The sequence below is a fragment of the Barbus barbus genome (assembly GCF_936440315.1).
Source record: "Barbus barbus genome assembly, chromosome: 15".
Classification (NCBI taxonomy): Eukaryota; Metazoa; Chordata; class Actinopteri; order Cypriniformes; family Cyprinidae; genus Barbus; species Barbus barbus.
The window spans coordinates 8,999,146-9,026,210 of NC_136743.1; the positions used below are offsets into that span (position 1 = coordinate 8,999,146).

General features: G+C 37.7%; 1 protein-coding gene across 1 annotated transcript in view; it reads right to left on the reverse strand.

The window, feature by feature from the left end:
• Positions 1-27,065, reverse strand: part of LOC306881472 (ephrin type-A receptor 3-like) — a 120,812-nt gene that overhangs the window by 81,077 nt on the left and 12,670 nt on the right. Inside the window, exon 3 of the mRNA XM_079435590.1 lies at positions 19,971-20,631. Within this exon, the coding sequence (XP_079291716.1) occupies positions 19,971-20,631 (661 nt within the window). The remainder of the gene's footprint in view (positions 1-19,970; positions 20,632-27,065) is intronic.

Consider the following 27,065-nt stretch of genomic DNA (forward strand, 5'->3'; position numbering starts at 1 on the left):
TGATAAATATTGCCAAAAAACAAAACAAAACAAAAAAAAATATATAGGCCCAGCCCTATTTTCAACCACTGTGGACCTGTAGCTCAGTAACTAGATACATAAATAGTGGTCAACACAGGGCGGAGGGTGATTAGAATGAACAGCGTGGTGCAGCTGATAAAGGGGCTATGAGACTTGTGGACGTGTTACTGTGTGCTCTTGGGACAGAGGTTATGAATTATTGAGAGAGATGAACTTAAAATAAAACGGGGCTGGAGGTGGCTTGAAAACCAATGATGTGCTCACTCTTTCTGTGCCACGTTCCCACACCGCTATTTAACTGTATGCATACACTTGGCTGGCACAGAAAGCATAAGAAAGTTTAGAAATACATGATGCAAATGAAGTGAAAAATGCCAGGCAACAGCCAATCACAGTGAATGAAGGCAGTAACATCTGTTTTAACGTCTCCCAGTCATTTCCAGTAAAAATGGCAAAAAGCCGAAACTCTAAACCAATGTGTAGAGTAGCAGAATAACAGTAATAGCCTTCTTCGGCCGACATCATGATAAAGTCAGGCGCAGAAAACCGCTCCCTCTATAATTAGCACAGCGATGTCCAACTCGCAGCTCGGTGTAATGAAGCTGTTCAAGACGCTCTGCTCACAGTATGACCACAGATCGCAACAGCGAACGCAGACACTGCTCCGCTACGATTAGCACTGATTAGCTCACCACCTCTCAAATACCGCACGCTAATAACTGCTAATACTAGCCCCCGCAGTGGTCGGTTTACAGAGATCTCAAATCACTTAGCAGTGAGCACTGATAGAAAACACCCTTTGATATTACAACTGGTATTTTTAGGCTAATGAAGTAAAAGGGTACATCAGATTTAGGACATTATATGCTTTGGTTACAACTGCTGGGTTGGTGATATTTCACAACGGGTTCGTGGATTGATTTTGTTTTCATTTTTTTTCCCATCCAGGGCATAAAACTGAATCTCCCCACAGGGATCAATAGCGAATCTCTTGGATTCTAACATTTGGAACTTGTTCATCATGAAAAGCTCAATTTCATCACAGAGGCTCCAAATGTCACATTGTTTAGTCATATTTTCCTCTTAGCAAGAAGGGATTGGGTTGTGAGGAGACAGATGAAATTATCTTCTTGCCTGAAAAAACTAGTATACCAGTTTGGACCATATTGAACATGTAGCCCAAGTAATAAATTGGTTAAGATGGTATTCCTGCAGGAGCTGGCTGATTAGCATACACTGAAAATAAATGATAAAAAAAAAAAAATAAGGTAAGTGGTTGCAAACAATTTATTTTAGCTAAATATTTTTATTTTTTTTGAAAGTCAGTCAACTAAGTTTGTTTATTTATATGTAGCTAAAATAAATTGATTGCAACCCACTTACCCTAAAAATATTTAGTAAATTCAATCAATAATTTTTTTTCAGTGTATGCACCAGTTGTACTGTATATACTAGTATATACATATGATGCATACTGCATACAAAGATCTCAAACTCCAAAGAGATTGTCTAAATCACAACTCCCAAGTATCAGAGTGGATAGGTTTCTACCAGTCTGCATGTATGAGCTACCAGGCGTCTACAATTATAATTTTTGAGGAAAAATTAAAGAACTAACTTTTACAAACAAAAATTGGATAAAAAGAAATGGCAATATACATGCTGGTCAGACATTCTCAAAGCAAATATTCCTGGCCTATAACAGGCGGAAAAGTGACTTTGTAATCAAAAGTCTGGCCCAGTAAGACTAGGTGCATGAAAACGCAGCATGAAAATGCACAAAAATATAGTTATTGTGCAGTAAATGGTCATGTACATGGTTGTTTCCAGCAGGGTTGCTGAACTGGTTTTCCTGCGGTGTGGTGGCGGGCAGAGGGGGTGGATAGCTGTTATAAATCTGTGGGGGTGAAGTGTTGTTTGATGAAGCAGATGCAGATCTTTACCTCCTCTGACAGACTAATCAATTCAGAGCGATACTTATCACCTGCGTGCACTCCAATACATCACACATGCACATATCTCATATCACACCCTCTATTCCTGCCTTGACCACATTTTTATTAAGGAAACACAAAAAATGTGTTACACGTATGTGATGACCTACAGTCTGTTCAATAGCAGGCACGTCAGTACTCACAGCCTCAAAAGCACAGAAAAACGGTCTAAAGATGACTGAGAAAGCTGAAAAATTACATTAAACCCAGCATGTGTGGCATAAAGTACCATTTCCTTTTGTGATTCTCTGTGTCCTTGAACTCAAGTGCCAAAGTGACAATGTCTGAGCAGACAGAGAGCAGCCACACTTTAGAGAGGACAAAAGGCTGCAGTCTCCAGGAAGGCAAAGCAGGGATCTGAGGTGCAAATTGGGTTATGAGAGACATGGACTGCAGGCGAAAGCACCGGAGCTTTTGCATTATTGATAACATAGCAACACAGCGGGCCTCGTTCATACAGCAGCCGCCAATTCTCAGAGCTGTGATTGGTGTTGTCGGTACAGAGGTCAACGCGGACACGACCGCCGGTCTGACAACATTCAAACACATCTGGAATTTATTGCTATGGATCAGGTGTCAATTCTCCATTTCCTTCAGGAATAAGACAGCTGCCTCCCAACATGCAATGCAATTTATGTAGAACTCCAGCTCATATATATTCCCATTCTTTTTTCACCTCTGTTCCTCTCGGCTCATCTCTTTGCTTGTGCAAACCCATGATTCGTTTAAAAATCCCCTTTTTATCTTCTCTGATGCTATTTGATATTTAGTAACACTTAACAATAACGTCCCATTAGTTAATGTCAGTCAATGCATTAGTTACAGTATTTGTTCATCTTTGTTAATGATAGTTAACTGTACATCGTTAGTTCATGTTACAGTCCATTAAATAGTATTTACAGATGTTTTCAAAGTATATTTCATTGTTAATTCATGTTTCTAGTAAACTAATGTTAACAAATGGCACCAAATTGTAAAATGTTACACATTTTTTGGGGGGATATTAAAATTCGGTCTGATACGATAAGCAGATAATTATTTAAATTTTATGGTCAATAACTAATAACATCAAAATTCTACATTATTTTTGTATAAGACTACAAACTAAATTACAAGTGAATGTAAGCATCGCAACATTATAAATGTACAGTGTATCTGAAAATGGGTATTCATTTTGAGATTCTCTAAAAATCACAGTACATTTAACAGTATTATTAATTTCTAATGTTTTTAAAGATTAATTTTAAGTGAGCACTGGTTGATGGCAAAAGTAATCTAAATATAAAAAAGCTAATAATAATAATAATACTGTGTGTTAAGAACTAGTCATCCAAAGGATCAGTCTTAATTTTCATTCTCAAATTAGACCAAGTTTTTCACAATAACCATTCTTAAAGAAATTAAAAAAAAGATAAGTAACTTGTAATTGTAAATTTATACAACAGGCCTGTATCTTACTGTCGATAATTCACCAGTTATTTAAAAAAGTCCTCCCCTAAAATTACTTTCCTTTTACTTTTCCTTTTACTGCCGCTTACAATGAGGCTCTTCTGACCGGGAATATGAGCGAGTACAAAGCATTGTGCTATGCTCTCCGACGCACAGTAAGAGGTGCCAAACACAGATACAGAGAGAGAGAATTGAGTCTCATTTCCAGCTCAATGACTCTCGACGGATGTGGCAGGGACTGAGGACCATCTGTGCCTTCGGAAACAAATCCTCCACTGAGGTGAGAGCTGATCCGTTGCTGGCCGACGAGTTAAACACCTTCTTCGGCCGCTTCGATTGCAACAGCGGCTGCACGTCTCTGCCGTTCAGCGCGTCAGGGAGCAGCAGGCAGATCAGCGATGATCCTGTTATCACCGTGTCAGAGGATGAGGTTCGGAGGGCGCTAAAGAAAGTGAACGTCAGGAAAGCAGCCGGACCTGATGGGATAACCGGCCGTGTTCTGAGGTCCTGCGCCGATCAGCTCGCTGGTTTGTTCACTTGTATCTTTAATGAGTCCCTTGCTACCTCCGTGGTTCCCACCTCATTTAAAAAATCCGTCATAATCCCTGTGCCTAAGAACAATAAACCCTCTTGCCTGAATGACTATCGCCCAGTTGCCCTCACATCTATAGTCATGAAGGTTTTTGAGAGACTTGTTAAGAGCCACATCTGCTCCTCCATACCTGATACTTTGGACCCTCTTCAGTCAGTCTATCGCCCAAACAGATCTATGGATGATGCCATCTCTCACGTCCTCCACTCTTCCCTCCCACACACGTGGACAGCAACAATGGGAATTATGTAAGGCTGCTTTTCATTGACTATAGCTCAGCTTTCAACACTATAGTCCCCATCAAGCTGGCATCTAAACTCACAGACCTCGGCCTAAACTTCTCACTCTGTGACTGGATCCAAGACTTCCTCACCGGCAGACCTCAAGTGGTGAAAGTGGGCCAGTTCACCTCAAACTCCATCACCCTGAACGTAGGAGCCCCACAGGGCTGTGTCCTGAGTCCCCTGCTCTACTCTCTCTACACGCATGACTGCGTGTCCTCTCACAGCTCCACATCTATCATCAAATTCACTGATGGTACTGTGGTTTTGGGCCTCATCTCCAACAATGATGAGACCTACTTGGATGAGGTAGAGAGACTCACATCATGGTGCCAGGACAACTGTCTCTCTCTGAATGTGGGGAAAATTAAAGAGCTGATCATGGACTTTAGGAAGAGACAGCAGCAGTCCTACACTCCTCTTATGATCAGTGGGACCCCTGTGGAGAGGGTGAGTAGCTTCAAGTACCTTGGTGTAAACATCTCCGAGAACCTGACTTGGACTACACACATCCAAACACAGGTTAAGAAAGCCAGGCAAAGACTGTACCATCTGCGACAGCTGAGGAAATTCAGGGTCTCACCAGCAATCCTGAAAACTTTCTATTCAGGGACCATAGAAAGTGTATTGAGTGTATCTCAGTGTGGTATGGAAACAGCTCCAATCAGGACTGCAAAGCACTACAGAGAGTTGTGCGCTTAGCTGAGCGCATCTCATGGTCTACTCTCCCCTTTCTGCAGGACATCTACCTCAAACGCTGCAAAAATAGAGCTATCAAAATCATCAAGGACTCAAATCACCCTGGTAACCGTCTATTCACTTTGCTTCCATCTGGTAAGCGCTTCCGTAGCCTGATGGCAAAAACTGAGAGACTTAGGAGGAGCTTCTTCACCCAGGCCATCGGGATCCTAAACTCTAACTCTGTGTCATAGCATCACTTGACTCCATGTTAATATCAATATATCTAGCTATTCATATTTTTTTCTACCTCAAATTGCTGCTATTTAAATACCCTGTACAACTTTTTTGCACATTCTTTTGCACATTCCTGTTATATTATTATTTATGTCAACAACATACTGACCTGCACATTTATATTTATTTTCTTTTATTCTTTTATTTTTTTCTACTTTTCTTTTTCTTAATATTTGTATTCTATACAATTGCACTGTCCTTGGAGCGGACCTGACTTACATTTCACTGCTGGTTATACTCTGTATAATTGTGTATGTGACGAATAAAATCTTGAATCTTGAATCTTTTTTTATTTTATTTTACTATTTCCTCTTACTTTTCACCTCCTCCACCAGTAAATAACATCCATTTTCACAATCCAATCTATTCCCAAAGAATAAAATCAAGCCCCATCCTGCATTTTTTTTTTCTTGTAGTAGATCCTGTTTCAAATGATAATGCATCATATTATGCAGGCAAAATAGGCTGTGAACAGCGTTTCATGTTGACCTTACAAAAATAATTTGCTGTTCTGTTTCATCGTTCAGCTTTTTGGTGCTGATGTGTGTGTGTTTGTGTGTGTGTGTGTATGTGCACAACACTCATAACAATCTGCAATATTCCACCGTCCAAGCAAAGATGAGCTCTGATGTCCCCAATTACAGCAAACATATGTATTGAGCTATGAATATAACCGTGGTGTTCTGCACAACTATTACAGCTGCATCGTCCCATGGGGGAAAAGACGATCTATATTTGGACCTCAGATTTTCCAACTGTACATCCATTTACTGCTACGCACGTTCTTTGGCCTTGTTTTATACCGGACTTGAAATACTGGGGAAGAAATGTTATTCATTTCACTTGCTCAGAGTCTGGGAGAATGAGAGGAGGATGAAGAGAGGGTGATGTAGTCTGAAAATGAGGTGCAGCTGTGTATTTGAGGTCGGCAGTGAGTAACACTGAAGCTTTGTGAGGATGTGAGCAAAGTGGGGCTGGAAACGGCCCCCAGATTGTTATTCAAGGAGTCGTTCCACATCACCCATCAGTCCCCCTCACGAAACATCTGGCATGAGGTAAAATTGCCCCTATGCACACAGAGCTTCAAGAGCTCTCTTTCAGCGAGAGGTCTTGGGCTTTTGACTGACCCTCTACCGCGGGAAAGAAAGAACGAACGAGAGAGGGCTCAGGAATAATGTAGCCGCTCAGGGAGCACTTGACCTTCAAAGATCCTCCGCTGTTTCAGATGAACTTAACAGGGATCAGGTGGGTCTTGACTGACTGCTGCTTCACACTGCCACCACATACAGGTTTAACACACACACACACACACCTCCCCTGATATATGACAGGACACGCTGGTGAGAGGAAGAGGGGTTATTTGAACATGATCTGCCAAAAGACGATTAAAAACTGCCCCCCAAAAGATTAAAATGCGTTTTGCAGGACTAAAGAATAACCTTTCAAAACATCTGTTTTAACTTCGAACATGTTCATATATCACTATGAGTTCATATATCACACGGAGCTCTCTTTTAAAAGATGTAGTCTGTTTTTCTTATGAGCTACAAAGAGTCATTCTCCTCTGAGAGATTCAGTCAAAACTTCATTGAGCACATATCTTGAGTCAAAGATTTGATAGACCTCTGTATTACTTTTAAGACGGCTACAGACATTTGGTAAGACAAGTCTGTGTACTTTGCAGGAGGAAAAATATTCCATTAAACATTTTGCCGTTTTAAAATAAATGATGGCCTTTTAAGGCTATTTAAACAAAATTATGGATATTTCATTGGATAATTCATTCTATGAACTTCCAAAGAAATGCATTGTTATATCTTGACTCTTTTTAAAAACATAATTATTTAAAAAATAAATAAAAAAGAAGTTAAATTGTCAATATGGGGTTAGGTCTGAAATATATTAACGGAAATATTATTCATAATATAATTTGGTATTTGTGATACTACAAATAGTGATAAACCTTTACAAATGACAAATTTTCCTTTATTTAATTAAATTAAAATTCAGGCAATGTCATTGCAGACTTTTGGATTACAAGAAGTCTAGACACTAAGCCATGGACAAAAAAAGTATAAATTAGTATAAATGTCTTTGAATTAGCATAGCAATCTGCAAACAAATGATTCTAGACCTATACTATTTCTCAGAACTCATTATTTTCTAAACCATTTCTGACTTCTAACTAACTATAATTTTAAGTGGCTGTTCAGTTCCCCTGAAGTTAATACAGTGCAGGTCCTAGTAGAATAACTACATGTGTAGTTTGTCACATTATAAACTGGACTTAATCCACTAATGCTTGACAACCAGGAAGTGTCCAAATATTTTTGGGGGTCACTGTATAAATACACAGCAGAGAGCAGTGACCCAAGTGTAAAAAGAGGAAAGGCTAAAAAATGAATCATTGTCCTCCCTGCTGAAAAGAACAACACTGGTGGTTACAAGCACATGTTTTAAGATGCTTGTGTCCCACCAGACTTTAAACTACAGCAAGACTTCCTCTTACAAAATGATGCTGGTTGACCAGCTTCACCAGCTCTTTCACTGCTGAGAGCCATGACCCACTTTCCCTACTGTGAAATCAAATCAGTCTGGTCTTAATCGCTTTTAAGAGGGACCCACAGGCAATCAGCCAGGACGCACTTTCACCAGCAGCCAGAATCTGTATTCTGCTGTCACTTCGACGACCCAGAAAGCTCTGGGCATCTTAAGCAAACTGACCCAGCGTGTGCTGCTGGACCCAGCCAGAGATGTTAGGACACTAAATATCCCAGAGCCCACACCATTAAATGTGGCTGTAAATGATGCAACCTAATATAATCAGGTTGATTCAGTCATATTAAATAATATTTTGCTAGTTACAGTATTATTACACCATGAAGTACATTTCCATTTTTTTCACTTTATGCTGCCTCCAAGTAATCCTGTGAGGTTCCTGCTTGAGTTCAGAAATTATAAATATGAAGTGACATATGTTCAAGTGGTTTTGAGCTGAATAAAATAGATGAATGCACTGGGGAATTTCACATTTTTCACTCTTTTTCAACTGCCGTCAAAAACACGAGGCTTTTTAGCATTAGTGAATCAAACTGAAGAGTGCATTAGCTGTGCACAGGATGTGCAAACCACTTACATGACTAGTTTTATACAGTGGTATAGTAAAATTGTATCACACATTTCAAATGACTAATCTTATGTATTTTCTAATCAACACTAACATAACTCTGAGTAAATGCTGAGTTTCCCACTGGTAGTTAAAACATATCACAAATATGGTCATTCTGACATGACCAGAAGGCAGAATTGCACTGTTTGCCACGCTTCACATTGAATCATCACATCAAAAACAAAAATTGTGTTTTGATCCTGATATCACAAAATGACCTGTTCACCGGTGTAACCTGTTCACCCGTTTGAAGCATCACACTGATCCCATACAATTTCCTGGATCCTGCACGAGAAATAAAACATGACAAACTGTTCAAAAGAGTGCAAGACAGCAGGACTTACTGAAGGGCATAAGACTGGAACAGAGAGAAATTAAATACGCCAACTGAAGAGAAGGAAGGAAAGAACCTAAGTAGGAGCGATCGGCCAACGTCATACAGGAGGAGTAAGAGTGAGTCAGTGGAGAGAGAAAGTATATTGGGTTCCAGGACAGAGGAGTGGAAGATGACAGGTGTCTGGGCTGCTCTGGTGTCTGCTGGAACTGTAATTGGTTGTGGCAGACGCAGACAGCATGAATGGCCTGATTCAGGCCTCCAGGGGTCAGGTAGAGAGAGACAGAGAAAAAAAAATAAAAATCAAAGCCGTGATAGAAAATGGAAAGAGAGGAAGAGAATGAGTGCAATTGAGGATATGTATCCAGTGGTGTGTTTTGACAGCAAATCTCAATTTCATAATGATATAATCCCTGTGACAGTACACATCAGGTTATTTTTTGCCATGGACGTGTATCTGAGAGAGATAGAAAGGATGGCTGAAATCTACACAGCGCACAGGGACTCGTAAAGCCAGTTATTCTGTTTAATCAGTGAGCCACTATCCGACATCAGTACCTTGGGTACCACAGAAGTCTGAATACGACACACTGACTGTATCTTATACAAGCGACATTTGGCAGAATCTAAAAATTGTACACAGGAACAGCCCAAAACATTCATTATAAATATCTACCCACCTAAAAACATCTCATTGTGGTTTCATCTAATGCAAGAGTTTTTTTTTTTATATATACCAAGCCTCATTCTGACTGGTTGGTTTTATGCCATTTCTGGGAATCCGGATGGAAAGGTTTGAATGAGTACAACAAAATGTAGCTGGAAAACATTCTGCTGGAACTTTGTTGCATGGAAGCTTTTGCAGATTTTCAAGAGAAGCATTTTAAGTTTTTGCTAATTTAATTAAAAAGTGATCTGGAATTAGTGCAGAATTTAAAATATGTCTTACTCCTTTAGCATCATAATCTTTCTTTTTCTATTTTTTAATCCAAATTTTCTATGAATATTTCTACATTTAAATATTGAATCACCAAAATCTAAATTACTGTTAAGCCAAAAATTATTTTTATGTTATGGCTGACAATTGATTAATTGATCAATACTCTTATGTCAAAATTGGTTAAAAATGTAAGACTTAAAACAAAAATCAATAATTTGAAATGCTACAAGTGAATTTAGGCACCACAGCATTATAATGTGGATATTCATGTTAAAATTTGAATTTTGAAATACAGTTAACAGTGTTATTAAATTATTAGGTTATGGCAAAAGGTAATCTAAATGTAAAAGTAGGTGACAAGAGAATGCACAGTTAGTTATTCAATATCAGCTGATACAGATAAATTTTAAAACAATACAACTAGCTACAACATATTTAGTACTGATGTATTGTTGATTTTAAGAAGTCTGGCTCTACGAGACTACCTTCGACATGACATATGCAAAGACAAATGTGCACTCCTCTTCCATTCATGTAAGCAATGTGAGCTCAACAGAAACAAGCCCTGTCTACCCAACCTGAACACTTCAAACCAAGAAAGCAACAGCCTTATTCACCCAGCTGATATGAGAAGGCAGCAGCAACACAATAACTGACCTGAGAACAGGCAGCTCTTATCAGATAGGCCCTCAACGCTGTGAATAAAGCCCACTGAAAGAGGACTGTGCAAATGAGAGCTCCCTTGAGACTGAAGACAACCTGAGCATGTTAATTACCTAGCAGGGTGTAAAGGTTCTGGACCGGCCTATTTCAAAATGCCACATGTAGGAAAAAAAGAAACCATACAGCAGGGTGAACCACTCAGGAAGATCCACTGTCAATGGAGAACTCATCCGAGTTCAGAAGATGGGCTATTCTTGTAAGAAAGATGATAGATTTATTGTAAACTCATTAAGTGCATCTTAGTATATTTCAGACCCATTCAAATCACTAAATTCCCATCCCATCCAGCATTAAATACACATTAAGGAATCAATAATGAAAACAGCATTCAAGGTGTGTGTTAAGCTGGACTGAGTAAATGATGGCCTTCTGTGTTACATTGCTGTGAAACTGCTGACAAATCCTTATCTATTTAATGGCATAACAAAACATAACCAAAACATTTCAATTCTGTCATTACTCAACCTCATCCTTTCTTTTTTCTGTGAAACAAAAGTGTGAATTTTTGGAACAATATTCTGGCCACACTTTTAAATATGATGAAAGTGAATGAGAACTGATGCTGACAAACTTCAAAAATACTGAAAGAAAGAAAGAAAGAAAGAAAGAAAGAAAGAAAGAAAGAAAGAAAGAAAGAAAGAAAGAAAGAAAGAAAGAAAGAAAGAAAGAAAAAAGAACACCAGGAATGTCTCCATAACTTTGTTGAGCAGCTAAAGTCATTACTCACTGACATTCTAACATAATTGACTCATTATGAACTGTATTTAAATTATAAAAATCCACAAACAAGCCATCTTTCTGATAAATGCAGTTATAATCAAAAAGTGCATTGAAAACTAACTTTAAAAGACGTTTCCACAAAGATATAAATATTTTATAAGCAGAACGATACTGTATGCATCATCTGAGAAAACCATAGAGGGAACGCGCTTCGTCCAGAAGTCCCAATGGAAATGTACCAGAGCTCTAGCCTGCCTCGCTCCTCCGGCACAGAGGACAACACGGCTCAACCAAAAATACACGCTCGTGCCTTTTCAAATACATTTATGCACGACTGTCAAAAAATGCAGTCTTGAACAAACATACGCTGATCAGCATTCAAATGGACTTCCTTGCTGACTTCCAAATGAGAAGCGTTGACGGGCAGCACATAGCCAAGCCTAATTGAATGTCATCATTTTCCATTATTTGTTGCCTTTTTTAAATGAAAGCACTTAGCCTTTTTTATTCACGTTTCGCAGAGACAGTTGGATCCATGAGTCCTAATGAATATTTAAACAGGGACCAGCAGCCTCATCTCTTGAGTGGTCTCCGACCGTCGCTAGAGCCCGCGTTGGGAAGGAGGGGTGACCATTACCGAAACTCGACCACAGAACAGCTGAAGAAAAACACGGATATTACAAAAACAGCACTATGGAAAATGTCAGTAATTAGAGCTGGCTGCCATTTCAGAAGCAGAGCAGGCCCTGCTAATGAGTCCATTAGCACCTACCTTGTATAAAGAAGACAAGCAAAAAAGCTTAATTTTAATACATTAGCCTGCTGACAGTTTCACCGCAGAGGCTATTCAGCGCAGCTGACATGCTTTTGTGAGGGCTCTGACCTTTTGTTAGCTGAGCGCTGGCTCCGAGGAGAGCGTGGATTCAGCTCTCCTTGGCATAAACTCCGGAGCAAGTGTGAGAAACCAACACCTTTTGCCTTTACTGACTCAATGAGATGCTAGTGGCTCACTACATTTTTTCAGTTACTAACGGTCCTGGAGAGGTAACACAATTACCCATGTGGGCATTAGTCAAGCAATGTTTCCAAATTTAGCCAGCACTCAAGTCCTTGAAAACATTCGGAAAGCTTGCCGTCTAGGTGAACACTCATTTCACCTTGTCTCGCAAACAACAAACTGTGAAAAGAATGAAGTGTTCCCATTGTTTTTCTGAATTTCACTCTGCTGTGAAATTTCAGTAGATAAAAGTAGAAGTCTATTCACTCCCACTTCTCTCAAAATACTCCAAATGCCCTTGCCCACATACTTGATTGTTTAGTTCACCCAAAAAATGCATATTCTGTCATCATTTACTCAACCTCAATGTTGTTCCTGACCTGTATGAGTTTCTTTCTTCTGTGGCACACAAAAAGGGCTGTCAAGTACAACGGGAAAAGTCATAATAAAAGCAAAAAAAAACAAATTTGCTAAAATCTAATTTAAGTCAAACTTGATATGCATCTCTGTGAAATACATTAATTCAAAAACTATTTAAAGGAGATTTAAAGGTGACATATCATAAAAATCTGACTTTCCCAGGTTTTAAGGTGCTATAATCAGGTCCCCAGTGCATCTACCAACCAAGGAAACGTGAAAAAGATTAACCCAGTAATTTTGTTTTAGTAAGCCTTTTTCTGCAAGCTTCTGAAAAAATGAGCGCGTCTGATTTCGCTCCTTTGGTGACGTGGCAAAGGGAGCAAAACATGCTAAATGTTCTGCCTTCAGCTGCACAGACAAGCACAGAACACTATTTAGTCCCAGCCTCAGAGGAGACAAGAGAGCAGTGGATTTATTTATTTATTTTAGAGATGCAATTTTCTTGGCCGATTCCGATTTTTTGGAAGTGTGGCCTGCCGATTTTTGCCGATTCCGATTTTCTCTCTAAGAACTATAATTGACAGCATATACAAACAAAAATCTATGCAAATTTCTATGCAAAATTTATTTACATAATAAAACAAATGATTAAACATTACAATTCCCCCAATCTGGACTAAATGCCAGATTTTCTCTCACTTAAACAACTCTCAAAATAAAGTGCTCTGTGACTGGAAAGAGGAAGAAATAGTTAACTTAAAATGAGTATGTAACAAAACAGATGTCATTTCCCACTGTTTATAAATGGCCATTTTTCCCCCCTAACCTAACCTTATTAAATGTGTCAACTTGCACATCAAATTCTGACATTGTTTCAGTTAATTCAGTTAGCATAATAAGAAACTGTAGAGTTGTTACCATTCAAATGAAATTAGTATTAACAAACTTCATCTTTCCACTGCTGAGAAAACAGAAGCTGCATCTGAAGTGGCATTAGATGCATTTACACAGACTGTTCGATGAAGCTGAGGTGCCATGAATGCATTTACACTGCAAAATTTCAAATGTATAAATAATTTGATAAGATTAATGTTTTACATATTTTTTTAAACATACAAATAAATGTTGAAAAAATGCAATGATACTTTTAAAAATGACTAAACCACCAGTAGGTGGCGGCAAGTGTCTGTTTTAATGAGTCATTTATTCATTAATTCAACCGATTCATTAAAACGGCTGATTTATTCAGAAACGAGGCAAGTGACTGTCCTTATGAATGGGCCACTGAATCATTGACTCACTCGATTCGTTCAAAAACGTGGATTCATTCAGTAACTAAACACTGCTGTGGTGCTCAGAGACACACAACAGTTCTGTTGAACTGAACTATTTTCGTCAGTGAAATTGAGCAGTCAGTCAATATTTTTACTTCTTGTTTCATTTTAACTTCTTGTTTCTTGAAATACTATTGTATAAAATCAATGTCACATTGCAATGGTTTTGATGTTGATATGCGGGGAAACATCATGGCCGTATAATGTTGCTTATCTAAATCATATTTTGTAAATATCTCTTTTTTTTCTAGCGAAGTATGCATCTATAAATTTCTGTGAGTTACTTTGTGTGCCGTTTCTCTCACACACTCACTCATTCAGGCTGTGCAAGCCTCATCTGGCTCGACATAAATACATTATCAGTCGCCGTTTACACTGAATGCAATTAAAATTAGAATCATTCTCACGCGAAATGATGAGTTTACACGCGACTGTGAGTGTGGTTGTGGCATCATTGCCTGCGCCGCTGGCAATAGAGCTTGGCAACCGACGTCACTGCACAGTGCATTCTGGGACGTAAACAAGAGGGCGCCGCCATATTGTGAGGCCACATTGGGCGAGACCTAAAACAACCAGTTAAACAATGTTGAAAAGACGATTAAATGAACGAAATGTACCATAGAGAGACAAACTTATACCGGACGCAAGAAAACGGTACTTGGAGAAGATGGCATTGATAGGAAATCTGGATCTGTATGAGATGCGCATCTCGTCAGTCGGTTGGGCAGTAAATCTCCATCACGTGCTTTCAAGGATCGGCTCGGAAACGGCGAGACGTGAGACTGACCGGCCGGTCACCGATCCGGGCCGGTAATGCGAAAAATCGGCCGATTCCGATCACTGGCCGGTCAATTGGTGCATTCCTAATTTATTTACTGTATGCTGCTGCCACACAGATCTAAAATAATCATGTGATTTATTTTAGATCTGTGTGGCAGCAGCATACAGTAAATAAATTAGGAATGCACCAATTGATGCACACACAGATCTAAAATAATCATGTGATTTATTTTCCAGCTGTTTACCTTCATAGACATAACTGACTGTTTTTGTAACTGGTGTGTTTTTATTATAAACGTGTGTGAATGAGAACTTAGTTTACTCACATGCTGTGACAGCCGCTTTCTGTCCGTGTGCTTCGGATGTGTGTGCTCAGAAACCCGTATATCAGAAGTTTATACTCGTATGGTTTAAAACGCATGATTTCAGCGCGATAAACATGATAATCAGAACCAAAACAGATGTTTTTAGCAGGTACGAGCTGAAATCTGGAAAGGGGGTGGGAGCAGCAACTCATTTGGATTTAAAGAAACAGGCACGAAAATCAGAGTGTTTCTGCTTCCACTCAAAATAGCATTTTCAAAATGATATAATAAATGATCTGTGGGGTATTTTGAGCTGAAACATCACAGACACATTCTGGGGACACCAGAGACTTATATTACATATTGTAAAAAAGGGCATAATATGTCTCCTTTAAGAATTTAGAATTTATAGATTTTTTTTATGTTTTTGAAAAAAAAAAGTATATAATGCTCAGGAAGTCTGCATTTATTTGCTAAAAAAGACAGTAATATTGGGAAATATTACTACAATTTAAGATAACCAATTTCTGTTTTAATATATGTTAAAATGTAATTTATTCCTGCAGTGGCAAAGCTGAATTTTCAGCAACCATTACTCGTGTCTTCAGCATCTAATATGAATGATTTGGCATTTATTCATGAAATGTATTATTATTATCAATGTTGAAAACAGTTGTTATGCTTAATATTTAGTGGAATCTATGATACACAAACAATTTTTTTTTTTGATGAATAGAAAGTTCAAAAGAACAGGAATCATTTGAAACAGAAATATCCTTTAACATTTCAACTGTCTTTACTTTCACTTTTGATCAATTTAATGTGTTCTTGCTGAATAAAAGTATTAATTCATTTAAAAAATAAATACAATTTTTACTGATGTTTTGAACAATATACTGTACCAATATAGCACAAGAGACTACTATTATTTATTTATTCATTCATTTACTTATTTACTTACTGGTGCTTTTTTTATTTTTGGAGTTCGAAATTCACTTTATCAGTTACTTTTGTCACTTTATGAGTTTTCAGTTACTTTTTTTTACTTTTTGCTGAATAAATAATGATTGAAAATCATTAAAGCATTTATTATTAAAGCATTAAATATTGTTACTATGAAACATCTTTACTTTTTCACTACTGGAAGGCATCAGAGTTTCTAAGTATGCTGTTCTATCGTAGTCTATTATCTCCCACCACAACAATAAGGCTCCATGCTAACCTAAAGTGGCCTACAGCACAAAGCAATAGATCCATGATTCCCAATCCCACACTAAGCTTTCCGATATCTGCTAGATGCCTACCTGTCGATTAAACAACCATGTGGTCTCCAAGGCAGCTATTGTACTACTCGCAGAATCCATTTCTAGAGAGTCTGTCAGCTTAATACAGATGGAGGATCATTCACAAATCCACAATATAATCAGAGCTTACAAGGATAACTCATGTACTAAATATGAAAAGCCATCTGCCGGCCTGATGTGTAATGTAGTCGCTATGGTGAAAGCGAAAAAAAAAAAAAAGCCTGTGCTTACACATACCCACACACATAGAGCTATAATTCAGTGCCTGAGATGAAGAACAACGGCATATATTAGACGACCTCTGGCCTTGCGCTGCCAATAGAACTCCATGATTAGCCATTTCGTCATGCTGACCTACAGACCACCACACTGAGAAATAGCTCAACACGGTCAATCTCTATTTATTGAGTCTTGCGCTCTGTTAGCAAGGCCTTCAGTGAGTTCTTATTTCTCTTTTCCACTGACCTCTCGCATGATTGATTGAGCGATTGGACCAGAAAAGATACAGCTAGCTTTGTCTTGAATAAGGTTAATTGACCGTCAGAGAGCAATTCATTACACTGGCACGTTCTGATAAGATTATTTTGCAAAGACTGACCATTCCTTGACCTGCTGCATGAGAAGGAGGGAAGGTTTCAAAACATTTGAAATTTAATACATACCACTATTTCTGCAATATCCAAAAGAGGAAAGTTATATAGGATACTGTATCCCACAGTGTTCTCAATATGACCATTCATATGCAATATCAACAGCGATTTCAAATTTCAGCATTTTTATTATTGGACTCCCAAGAGGTCTTTGGATATTTTTAGACAAAATTAAATTAATAATAACTAGTTTTTTTGTAGATCACACTTTATTTCACTACACGACTGGTCGATTATGTACAAAACCTGCATGATATTTCTTAAAGGGATAGTTCACCCAAAAATGAATAGTCTGTCATTAATTACTCACTCTCATGTCTTCCCAAACCCATAAGACCTTCATTAATCTTTGGAACACAAATTAAGATATTTTTGATGAAATCCGAGAGCTGTCTGACCCTGCATAGACAGCAACGGAGCTACCACATTCAAGGCCTAGAAAAATAGTAAGGACATTGATAAAATAGTGGTTCAACCTTAATTTTATGAAGCTATGAGAATACTTTTTGTGCGCAAAGAAAACGCACGTTCACAAGAGTACCACAATGCATGCATGTGATGCTGCTTAAGCAGGAGCCAATGTTCTGACCTGAAACCTGGATGTGCATAGAAGACTAGAAGAGAAGAAATCGTTGAATAAAGTCTTTTGTTACTTTTGTTTTCTTTGCTCACAAAAAGTATTATCATATTCTTGAACCATTTGTCCATGGACAAGTGTTGAACCACTGTTGAACCACTGATGTCACATGGACTATTTTAACAATATCCTTACTATGTTTCTGGGCCTTGAATATGGTAGTTCGCTTGCTGTCTATGCAAGGTCAGAATGCTCTCGGATTTCATCAAAAATATCTTAATTTGTGTTCGTTCGAAGATGAACGAAGATCTTACGGGTTTGGAACGACAAGAGGGTGAGTAATTAATGACAGAATTTTCATTTTTGTGCAAATTAGGTGAACTATCCCTTTAAACTACTTTTCGGTCATTACCTTCTTCAAGTATGAAAACAATATGAAAACAAAGCCAAAATCATAACATTTTAGGCAATTAAGAAATTCCTGCCAGGACATGTCTGGGATAAAGAGAACATATCATGGTCACCTTAAAATTGTCAGGAAGTAAATACTCACACTTTGAAACTAGCACAAGCTAACCTAAAAAAATGTACAAAAGACCTAAAACCACAAAATCAATGTAGTTAACACAGAAAAATGGAGATGCTAACTGTTTGCAAGTTGTGTGAAGTCTGCTAACGTTTCATCATGAAGGTGCTGTCATTAGCTCCTCAGCAGGTCCCTCTGTGTCGCTCTAGCCTACCCATTAGCAAACAACATGATGCCACTCAGCAGCCATTAGATGAGAAACAGCCAAATGCACAAAGAAAGAGAACAACAGCCTCACAATTACACTCACATGAGCCTGTCATGCTTTCCTCACTTCCACAGGCGTCCAAGATCTCAGATTTGATAAAAGAAACGTACACTGCATAATGATGCCATGCAAATAAATAAAAATAAGTAGGAGTTTCAATCAACAAGAGGTTTGAACCTGCGAGAGCTGTGTGGGTTGCTAGATATTTTCTTTTTTATGTTTTGACGTGTTTGCAGGCTACACAGAAGTCAAAACAGCAAAAGAACAACACAAGATGAATTAGGAGCAATTGAAGCTAGTATGATCTCAGCAGATCAAATAAAAAATATCTAAACTAAATACAGCAAAACCATTTAGTATACAATTTAGCGACTCAAAACCCCTCTTAGCCACCTAGCCACAAAGGCGTTTAACATTAGCTTACATGTCAGGGACTACTCAATAGAACTATTAGAATATTGGATTTGCTTAAAATAATGTTTTGATTTTTTTTAAAAAGTATTAATTTTAATGCGTTTTGTAGTAAACATTGAAAAAAGTTATAATGTGAAGACAGTACTAAACAACACCCTTTAGCAGCATGGCCTCTCATACCTTATTGCTTCAATATTGAAATTAATCAAGAAGATCTGGGGGTTTTTAGATGCTATTACACTAGCTTCAAATGATGCAAAGTTTGGAGTAAACTTTTACAAACTCATCCAACGAATGCACACACACTCTCAAATAAAATTTAGTCTGCCTACTGGAGGCCTATGGATTTGCAGAGCAAGTAAACAGATAGTCTGTGGAATGCTATGTCTCAATAATTTGTATCCTGGAGCACAACTACCTTCCCCAACACAGGGAAACGAGGCACAGACTGAATTTGAATGAGTCACTGAAGCCCTCAGCTACTTTCATTGCAAACTTATTTGCATTCGCTCACAGACACACGCATACACACTCACTTCAGAAGCAAACAAAGGGACCGCAACTGCTAAAAAACTGACTGCGGATACATTTCATCACTACAGAATGTGTCATATATTAGCCAATAAATTGCCCAGTTATGTCAGAAAAACATGTTGTGACCCCAAAAGTATATGGACACTTTTGCCACACTTACATATGAATATCATTGCATTATGTTGCACATTTGATATTTTGATATTTCTATGTAATGCAATGACATTTTAACCTATAAATGGGGATGCACTGATATAAAAATTCTAATAAGCTGAAATTTATTTTATTATGGCTAACAATTATGGCTTTGTCTAAATAAAAAATATTTTGTTGAAAAATCTTCGATGCTACAAATGAATTTAAACATCACAACATTAAAATGTACAGTATGAAAAATGGATATGCGTTTTGAGATATCCATCAGATTACATTTAACAGTATTATTATTAGTGATTTTTAATATTAACTTTATGTGAGCATCAGATGATGTAATCTTAATGTAAAAAGAGGAGAAAAGAGCATGCACAATTAAATATTCAATATCAAGCAATACAAATATTTACATCAGTTTTAACATCAGTCATCAATATCAGTCGATAAAAATTACATGTGCATCCATACATTTTTAAGTGTAACTTAAAATTACAAAAGTGTCTAAATACTTTTTAGGTCCACTGTATATGCCAATACAGGAGTAAAAAAAATGCTGCATAGAGAACTCACGCTGACAGTAGTCCTTATTCTCCTCAAAGCCTGGCTTGCAGACGCAGCGTCCAATGGGCACCAGCCATCCACCATCTCCACTGCAGTACATCCTCGGCGCCTCAAACTCCTCTGAGTCATTCACACAAGATCCCCTAACCTCCACCAAAGCCGAATCTCCCCCTGTCACTGTGTCAGGAAACTGGGCCAAGTTCAGAACGGCAAGAGGACACTTCTTATAGAAGACCCTCAGGGACACCAAAGCGATGCAGGCTCCAACATCTTGGAAAGCCAAGTAGAAACCCTTCTTGCTCAAGTTACTGATGTCCCTCACTTCTGTGTTTAGTTTCATAACGCGATCGCCAACGTCAGTTTGCGTGAAGCTCTCATCGGCTGCGATAGTGTCGATCTTTATGTACTGGCTCTCCTTGATAAACCACAGGTTAGGATTGTTGGACTCGTAGTAGTACATATTGAAAGTTTCTTTGCAGGTGCCAGGGACTCCAGGCAGACTGTTGCAGTCACGCAGGGTGAACTTAATCTCGATGTAGACGCGCTGCGCTCCATCTCGTGGGATGTGGCGTGTGCGTAGCCAGTTGTTCTGATTAGCCTCCATCACATTACACACCTGGTAGGAGCGCATGGGTGTGTTCCTCTCATCCATCACACTGATTTCCTCCCACTGCAACAGACAGAACAACTGTTATGGTTGCAAAAATGTGCTAACTTTTTTTTCCACAATTTTAATATAAACTGTGACATTTCTGTCTCAAGCTTATTTAGTAGAATAAATGTATTATATATATATATATATATATATATATATATATATATATATATATATATATATATATATATATATATATATATATATAAAATACACAGCACAACTGTTTTCAACATTGATAATAGTATAAAAAGTTTCCTGAGCTCTAAATCAGCATATATGAATAATTTCTGAAGGATCATGAGACACTAAAGACTGCAGTATTGAATGCTGAATATTTAGCTTTGCCTTCAAAAGGAACAAATTATATTTTAAAACGGAAAACAATTATAGACTGTTATAAACAAATACAATTTAAAGTAATAATAATATTTCACAATATTGCCTTTTTACTATATTTTTGATCAAATAAATGCAGCATTGGTAAGCATAAGAGACTTTTAAGTACATAAAAAAATTAATCTATTTAAAAAAAAGTCAAAATCAGTTCTGAACTCCGGGCTTAAAATTGCATGCATATTATGTAAATATTTGTTATATATAGGCCTGATATATAGGTCACGATAACATCTTTTTGTTGTGAGATATATTGCCCCAGAAATAATTGCAATAAGCGATATTATTGTCATTTTAAAGACCATTTTATGCCAATGAATATATAATCACAATGTAACAGCATAATAATGCAAGAAGGCCTACACACTTCCAAATGACAACAAAAACATTTATTTTTTAAGAATATTTAGATCATGGAAATTAAGTAACAAAATATTAGATACCTTAAAAAACTTGAATAGATGGTAAATAAACATTTTCTAACAAAAAGTTCAAAGTAACAAGTAGAAAAAAGAAAAATACACAAAGAACTTGTATGGAGATTTTTCCATCTACAGATTTTGTGAATGGAAAAATGACCTTCTTTTCTCTGTAATGTATTGCTGAAAAACACAATCACTACTTAGCAGTTAGATGTCCGTATGCACAAAGGCACAAATCCCTGAACAAGACCATATCTGCAGATTAAACTTTTTTTGTAGAAGCATTTTTTAAATTTGAACTAGCAACTCATGACTACACCACGTTATGTACGAGAAGCTGCAAAAGACACAGGCGCAAGTGGAATGTACAAAACATGGTGACATAAATGTTTCAGTAAATATAATGGCCGATATATTGTCACCAAAAATGATTGCGGTCATTTACATATATTGCTTGATAAGTCGATATATAGATTATTGCGACAGGCCTAGTTATATATTATTTTGATTTCATGTATCTCTATTTTTATCATGCATTTCTATATTATTTTTATTTCATTTATGGAACACATAGTGTGCCTCAACTAGTTTGTGTATGTGTGTATGTCTCCAGTATAGTCAGCAGTAGATGGAGTATGTTTAAGGGACTCGTCTCCCATCATCTCTTGCCATCTGCTTCCACTTGTCTAAGGTTCCTTCAATTGGAACACTTCATGCATAAGTAACATTTGACTCCTTAAAGGGAGAGAAAATAAACCATCCAGGGTGTCTTAGATGGGTGGGCAATTTCTTGAACGGCTGCTTCTCAAAAAAGATTCTGATTTGCTTCAATAAATTCTATTCCTTCGCTATATAATTTGCAGCTGAAATGAGCTGAAGGACCACCGGCTCAGTTCTAAGTGATTTTAGGGATTCATTCAAACTTCTGATCAATCAGCGAGTAACATACTAGACTTCAAATACTAAAAATTCATAAATTGTTGATTGACCACTTGAGTTCGCACTTGAAGACATTCCTCATCATTTCTGCTCAAGATTTCTTGAATAGTGCATGATGGGAGCAATCCACTGTGACTGCAAGAAGACAGGGAAAGTTATAGCTAGTTCTTTTAAAGAGCACTATGTTCTTTTGAAGGACTAGTTCGCATAAAAATAAAAAGTCTGTCATCTTTTACACAACCTCATGCTGTTCCACACTTGTAAGACTTTTTTTTTCTTTGGTGGAACACAAAATGAGAACTAGCCACTCTTTTCCAATTACTGTAAATGCAGACTGGAGCTTTCAAGCCCCAAAAAGGGTGTAAAAACGCCATAAAAGTCATCAGTACTGACTAGTGCATTTTTTCTGAAGCCATGCAATACCTTTTTTACGAGAAACAGAAAATATCTATCTATGTTAGAATCATCTGCAAATGTATCTTTTGATTCAAATCTTTTCAACGGATAGGTTGATATATACAATCAATCTCCCATGAATCAAACCCAATGACTTGATTCAGATACCACAGTTAACAGATTAACTTTCAGTCTGTTCATCATACAAAAAGGCTAACACTTAAAAAACAACATGCGAATCATTTAAACTTGTATGATTTATGGTCCTTTTGTTTTCTTTATGAAGGTTTACAGCTCCAGTCCTCAGTACTCATAACTGAATGGCAAAGAGCAACCAGTACATAAAATATCTATTTTTGTGTTCCAAGGAAAAAGCAAAGTCAAATTGGTTTGGAACAAGGGTAAGTAAATGATGATAGCATTTTCATTTTTGGGTGAACTAATCCTTTAACATCCCTTAAACTGATTGGCAACTGAATATGGGTGCACATTTAAGCAAATGGTCAAGGAGACAGAGTACATCAGAATGTCTCCAAAAGAGCCATTTTCCACATCAGCGCAATCAAGCATTGGAAGTATTTTATTCCATGCGTCAGCAGAGTCTGGAGTGCACATCACTTTCTAGCCATGATGTCATAGCAACAAAGAGAGCATTTATGACACGTTGCCATTAGCTTATAGCTTTAAAAAAGTGATCGAGGCATGAGGGTCAATTGCTAGCGCAGTCTGGCTTTAAACTGAGCCATATGCTGACTGGTGGGAATGGGCGGACAACATTACAGATCAAAGTGACACAGCCACTGAACTTCTTGGGTACGTTCTTTCCATTCAAGTGCAATAATTATGACATTTGAAGGAATATTTATACAGGGATAAAGGCAGTTTTATGCATTTCTGTTTATTTATTTTCAAAACTCGGTCTGAACCCAACCGCTACGGAAAGTTTCTTTGGGAACGCATTGTCTGAATTCATGAACTTTACCACAGAAAAAGTCTAAAGGGTTGTGTTACACACCAGATCTCCAGACGCGAATATACAATTTAGTTACGCATTTTAGTATGCCACAATAAGGCATTTGAAAGGAAATTGGCCATGTGCAGTTGATATATTCGTGAACAAAACTAGCAAAACTCTAGCAAAAGCGATCAAAAATACTCCTACATGCAGCTAGTTCCACACACACTCACAATTGTTAATTGAAAAACAGGTTATTTGGACAGGAGGTAAAGCTTAGCCACTCTCAATCAACATAGCGGTTGTAAGTGTGACGTGGGCGTCTTGTTAAGTAGCGTCTCCAGCTGGCTGCTTCCCCTAGAGTCCCATCTGAAATACCTTAAGTCCATTCCCCAGTCACCCTTCACAAAGTCTGACCACTTTGAAGCCAAGCAAATATGTCAGTTCAGGGGGTCTGCTTAGCCCTTCATTGGCTTAACATAATTGCAGGCCCACAATCATCTGGTAGTTTAAGATACTTAAGTGCAATTGACTTTAAATCCCTAAAAGAACGTCTGTTTTTTTGGGCAGAAGGCCTCTTTTGGAGGACATGTTATTAGGGTTACCTGTTTTTTATCACTCTAGGTGAATTACTCCCTTCTATTTTAGTAACAGACACGCACATATACCCTAAATGACTTTGGCCATTTGATAGCCGATCCAAAACAAACCTTCCACATCTGGGACAGGGAAAGCTGTATTAGTCTTGACCTGCGAAGGTCAAGTGGCAGTCGATTGAGTCAGTAAGGTAAATATCCAGCGGAGGTGAAGCGGCCGCTTTGGGAACATGTCGGCTTTCCTGTGAGCCGCTCCACAACGGCACACCGTCGGCGGGTTCATCGGGTCACGGGTCGCCGCGATAATCCTCAAGTATGAAATGCAAGCCGCAGCTGTGAGACCTGATTTAGCCTTACAGTTCACTCCCATTAAATAACTGCCATACCAGCAAAACAAAGAGACTCCTACTATCACTGAATCTAAGGTAAACACCGCATGAGGACAGGGAGGAACTTTCTCTGAAGAGTTTAACAGACATCATGTTGAAACAGGCCAATTGGAAGAGACCCTCACAGTACGTGGGAGTCAACCAATCCAGTAAATAAAGTCTTTTAGTTTGGATTCTTAAACTGATCATTTTAGAATCAATTTGATTAGTGGTTTGCTGTAAAAAAGGAATACTGTCTATTTAAAAGCTGTTGATGTCTACTACACACTTCTGAATAAGACAGCATTGGGACAACATCTCTGTGCACAGGCTGTAATACTTTTTTCTTTAGCAGATCTCAAAATTAATGGTTAAATGAATGACATTAAAAATCTATAGTATAAAGTGCGGCAAGAATGAATCCTAAAAGCATTTTTGCACTTCAGGTTCAATCCCAATGTCAATGGTTTTTTGGTTAAATGCCTGAAATGAGGTCTGTAGTAAACACAAGTTCAAGGTATTTTCATGGTTTATTCCACTTAAAATACATCAGTAATACTGAACACCCGATTCTTTTTAAGCTATTGAAAAAATGTTTGATAACAAGTGGCTAAATGGGACTAAAAGAGGTTGTCGAGGACGTTAAACATCATCACGCCAAACAGGAAAACTCTTCAGCTCACTAGTCCTCATTCACAGTTTGACTGAACTCATACTCTTGCAAGCGTTCCTAACTAAAACATTTCAACTTATAGATTGTAAAAAAAAATTAAAGAGTTGCTGGAAAAAAGTAGTGGTGATGTAGTGTAGTTCGTTTATAGCCTAACATTAGCTTTTTACTTCTGGTGATTGTATTTAGACTTAAAAATTCATAAAGTTGTATAAATTAAAATACTTTTGTTAAACAAATAACTTATTCTCAGTAATGCTATGCTTTAGATGCCTTCATAACCTTTAGATGCCTTCATAACCATACTCTGTAAAGTATGTATATACTTTGTGTATATATATATATATATATATATATATATATATATATATATATATATATATATATATATACACATACATATACATACTGTGGAATAAAATTATTACAAATTTAAATTCTTCAATTATTTTGACTTTTGCTAAAGAAAAAGCGTATTTTTTCATTTAAAAAAAACCCTCTAAAACATTTACTAGCATGTGTAGATCTTTGTTGTGATTGTGCACGATCCATTTAAGTTAGTGTTAGATGGTAGTAAAAATATGATCTCGATATCATGCATCCCACACAAATTCCTATGCCGTGTACTATGTAGGACAGATAGTGTGCAAATTGAAATGCAGTTGTAGAGAAACAGGCCTCTGTAGAAGCTCCAGTCATCTGCTGAGAAGCTGGTGATGGGTTCACAAACACTACAGCAGCACTCAATCCCACTACAGCAATCCAGACACATCAAGCCATGTACAAAAGATAATCTCCTCTATATAAATGTAAGAGCCTGCAAAGAATACTGTGACTATTAAACATGACAAATCTCATAACTCTAAGTTTGGCTTATAGCATGTATCTGTTTTGAGGATCTTGCTCTATAGCATTTGCATTGTTTCCACAACTTTACTTTTAAATGTCATTTCACATGCTCTCCTAGGGTGAGGCAGCGGGTTTGAGTTATTGGCAATGTATCAGCCTGTTATGCAATGCAATACTCTATTATGCAAGTCTAATATTTCTCGGTTTGAGAAGGGGTACAGACTTCATGTCTGCCGTACTATTTTCAGCAAAAAATCATTTGTAAATTCCGCTCATCTCCAGATTTAGCTGCTACACGACACGTCTCGTAGACACGCGTGTATGGCACAGACAATCTGATCTAGCTTCTGACGGCTCTATTTAATCATTTAAAAGGTGGCTGTGAAATCCCAAAGATTGATTTTCTTTTAAGCTCACCATGGTTTTTGCAAACTCAATTATTTTTAGACCACTTTGGGTGCCTCAAAAAAGACAGAACAGGCCTTCTATACTCAAAATAAAGGCTCCTTCTTTTGCTCTCTGGCACAGGGGATTGTGTTCCTGCTTTAGAGACTCTTAATCTTGATGTCTTCCTCAAATAAATTGGAAGTAAGCGACCGGGGAAGTTGGTGTTAAGCCGAACATGAACGCCTCTTGGCTAGAAACAGGTCTAAGCTCACTAGACTCCACATGACCTTGACACCACATCCTACAATTTACACACACAAAAAAACAGTGGCTCCAATTTACAAGAACCTGAGAATATGCTCATAGCCTTTCTTTCCCATGAGCCCGATCAATGCTGTATCCACTCTTATGAATATACATGTGCAGGTCGGGTCTAACCATATGCAATTCCAGCACATCTGAAATGCGACA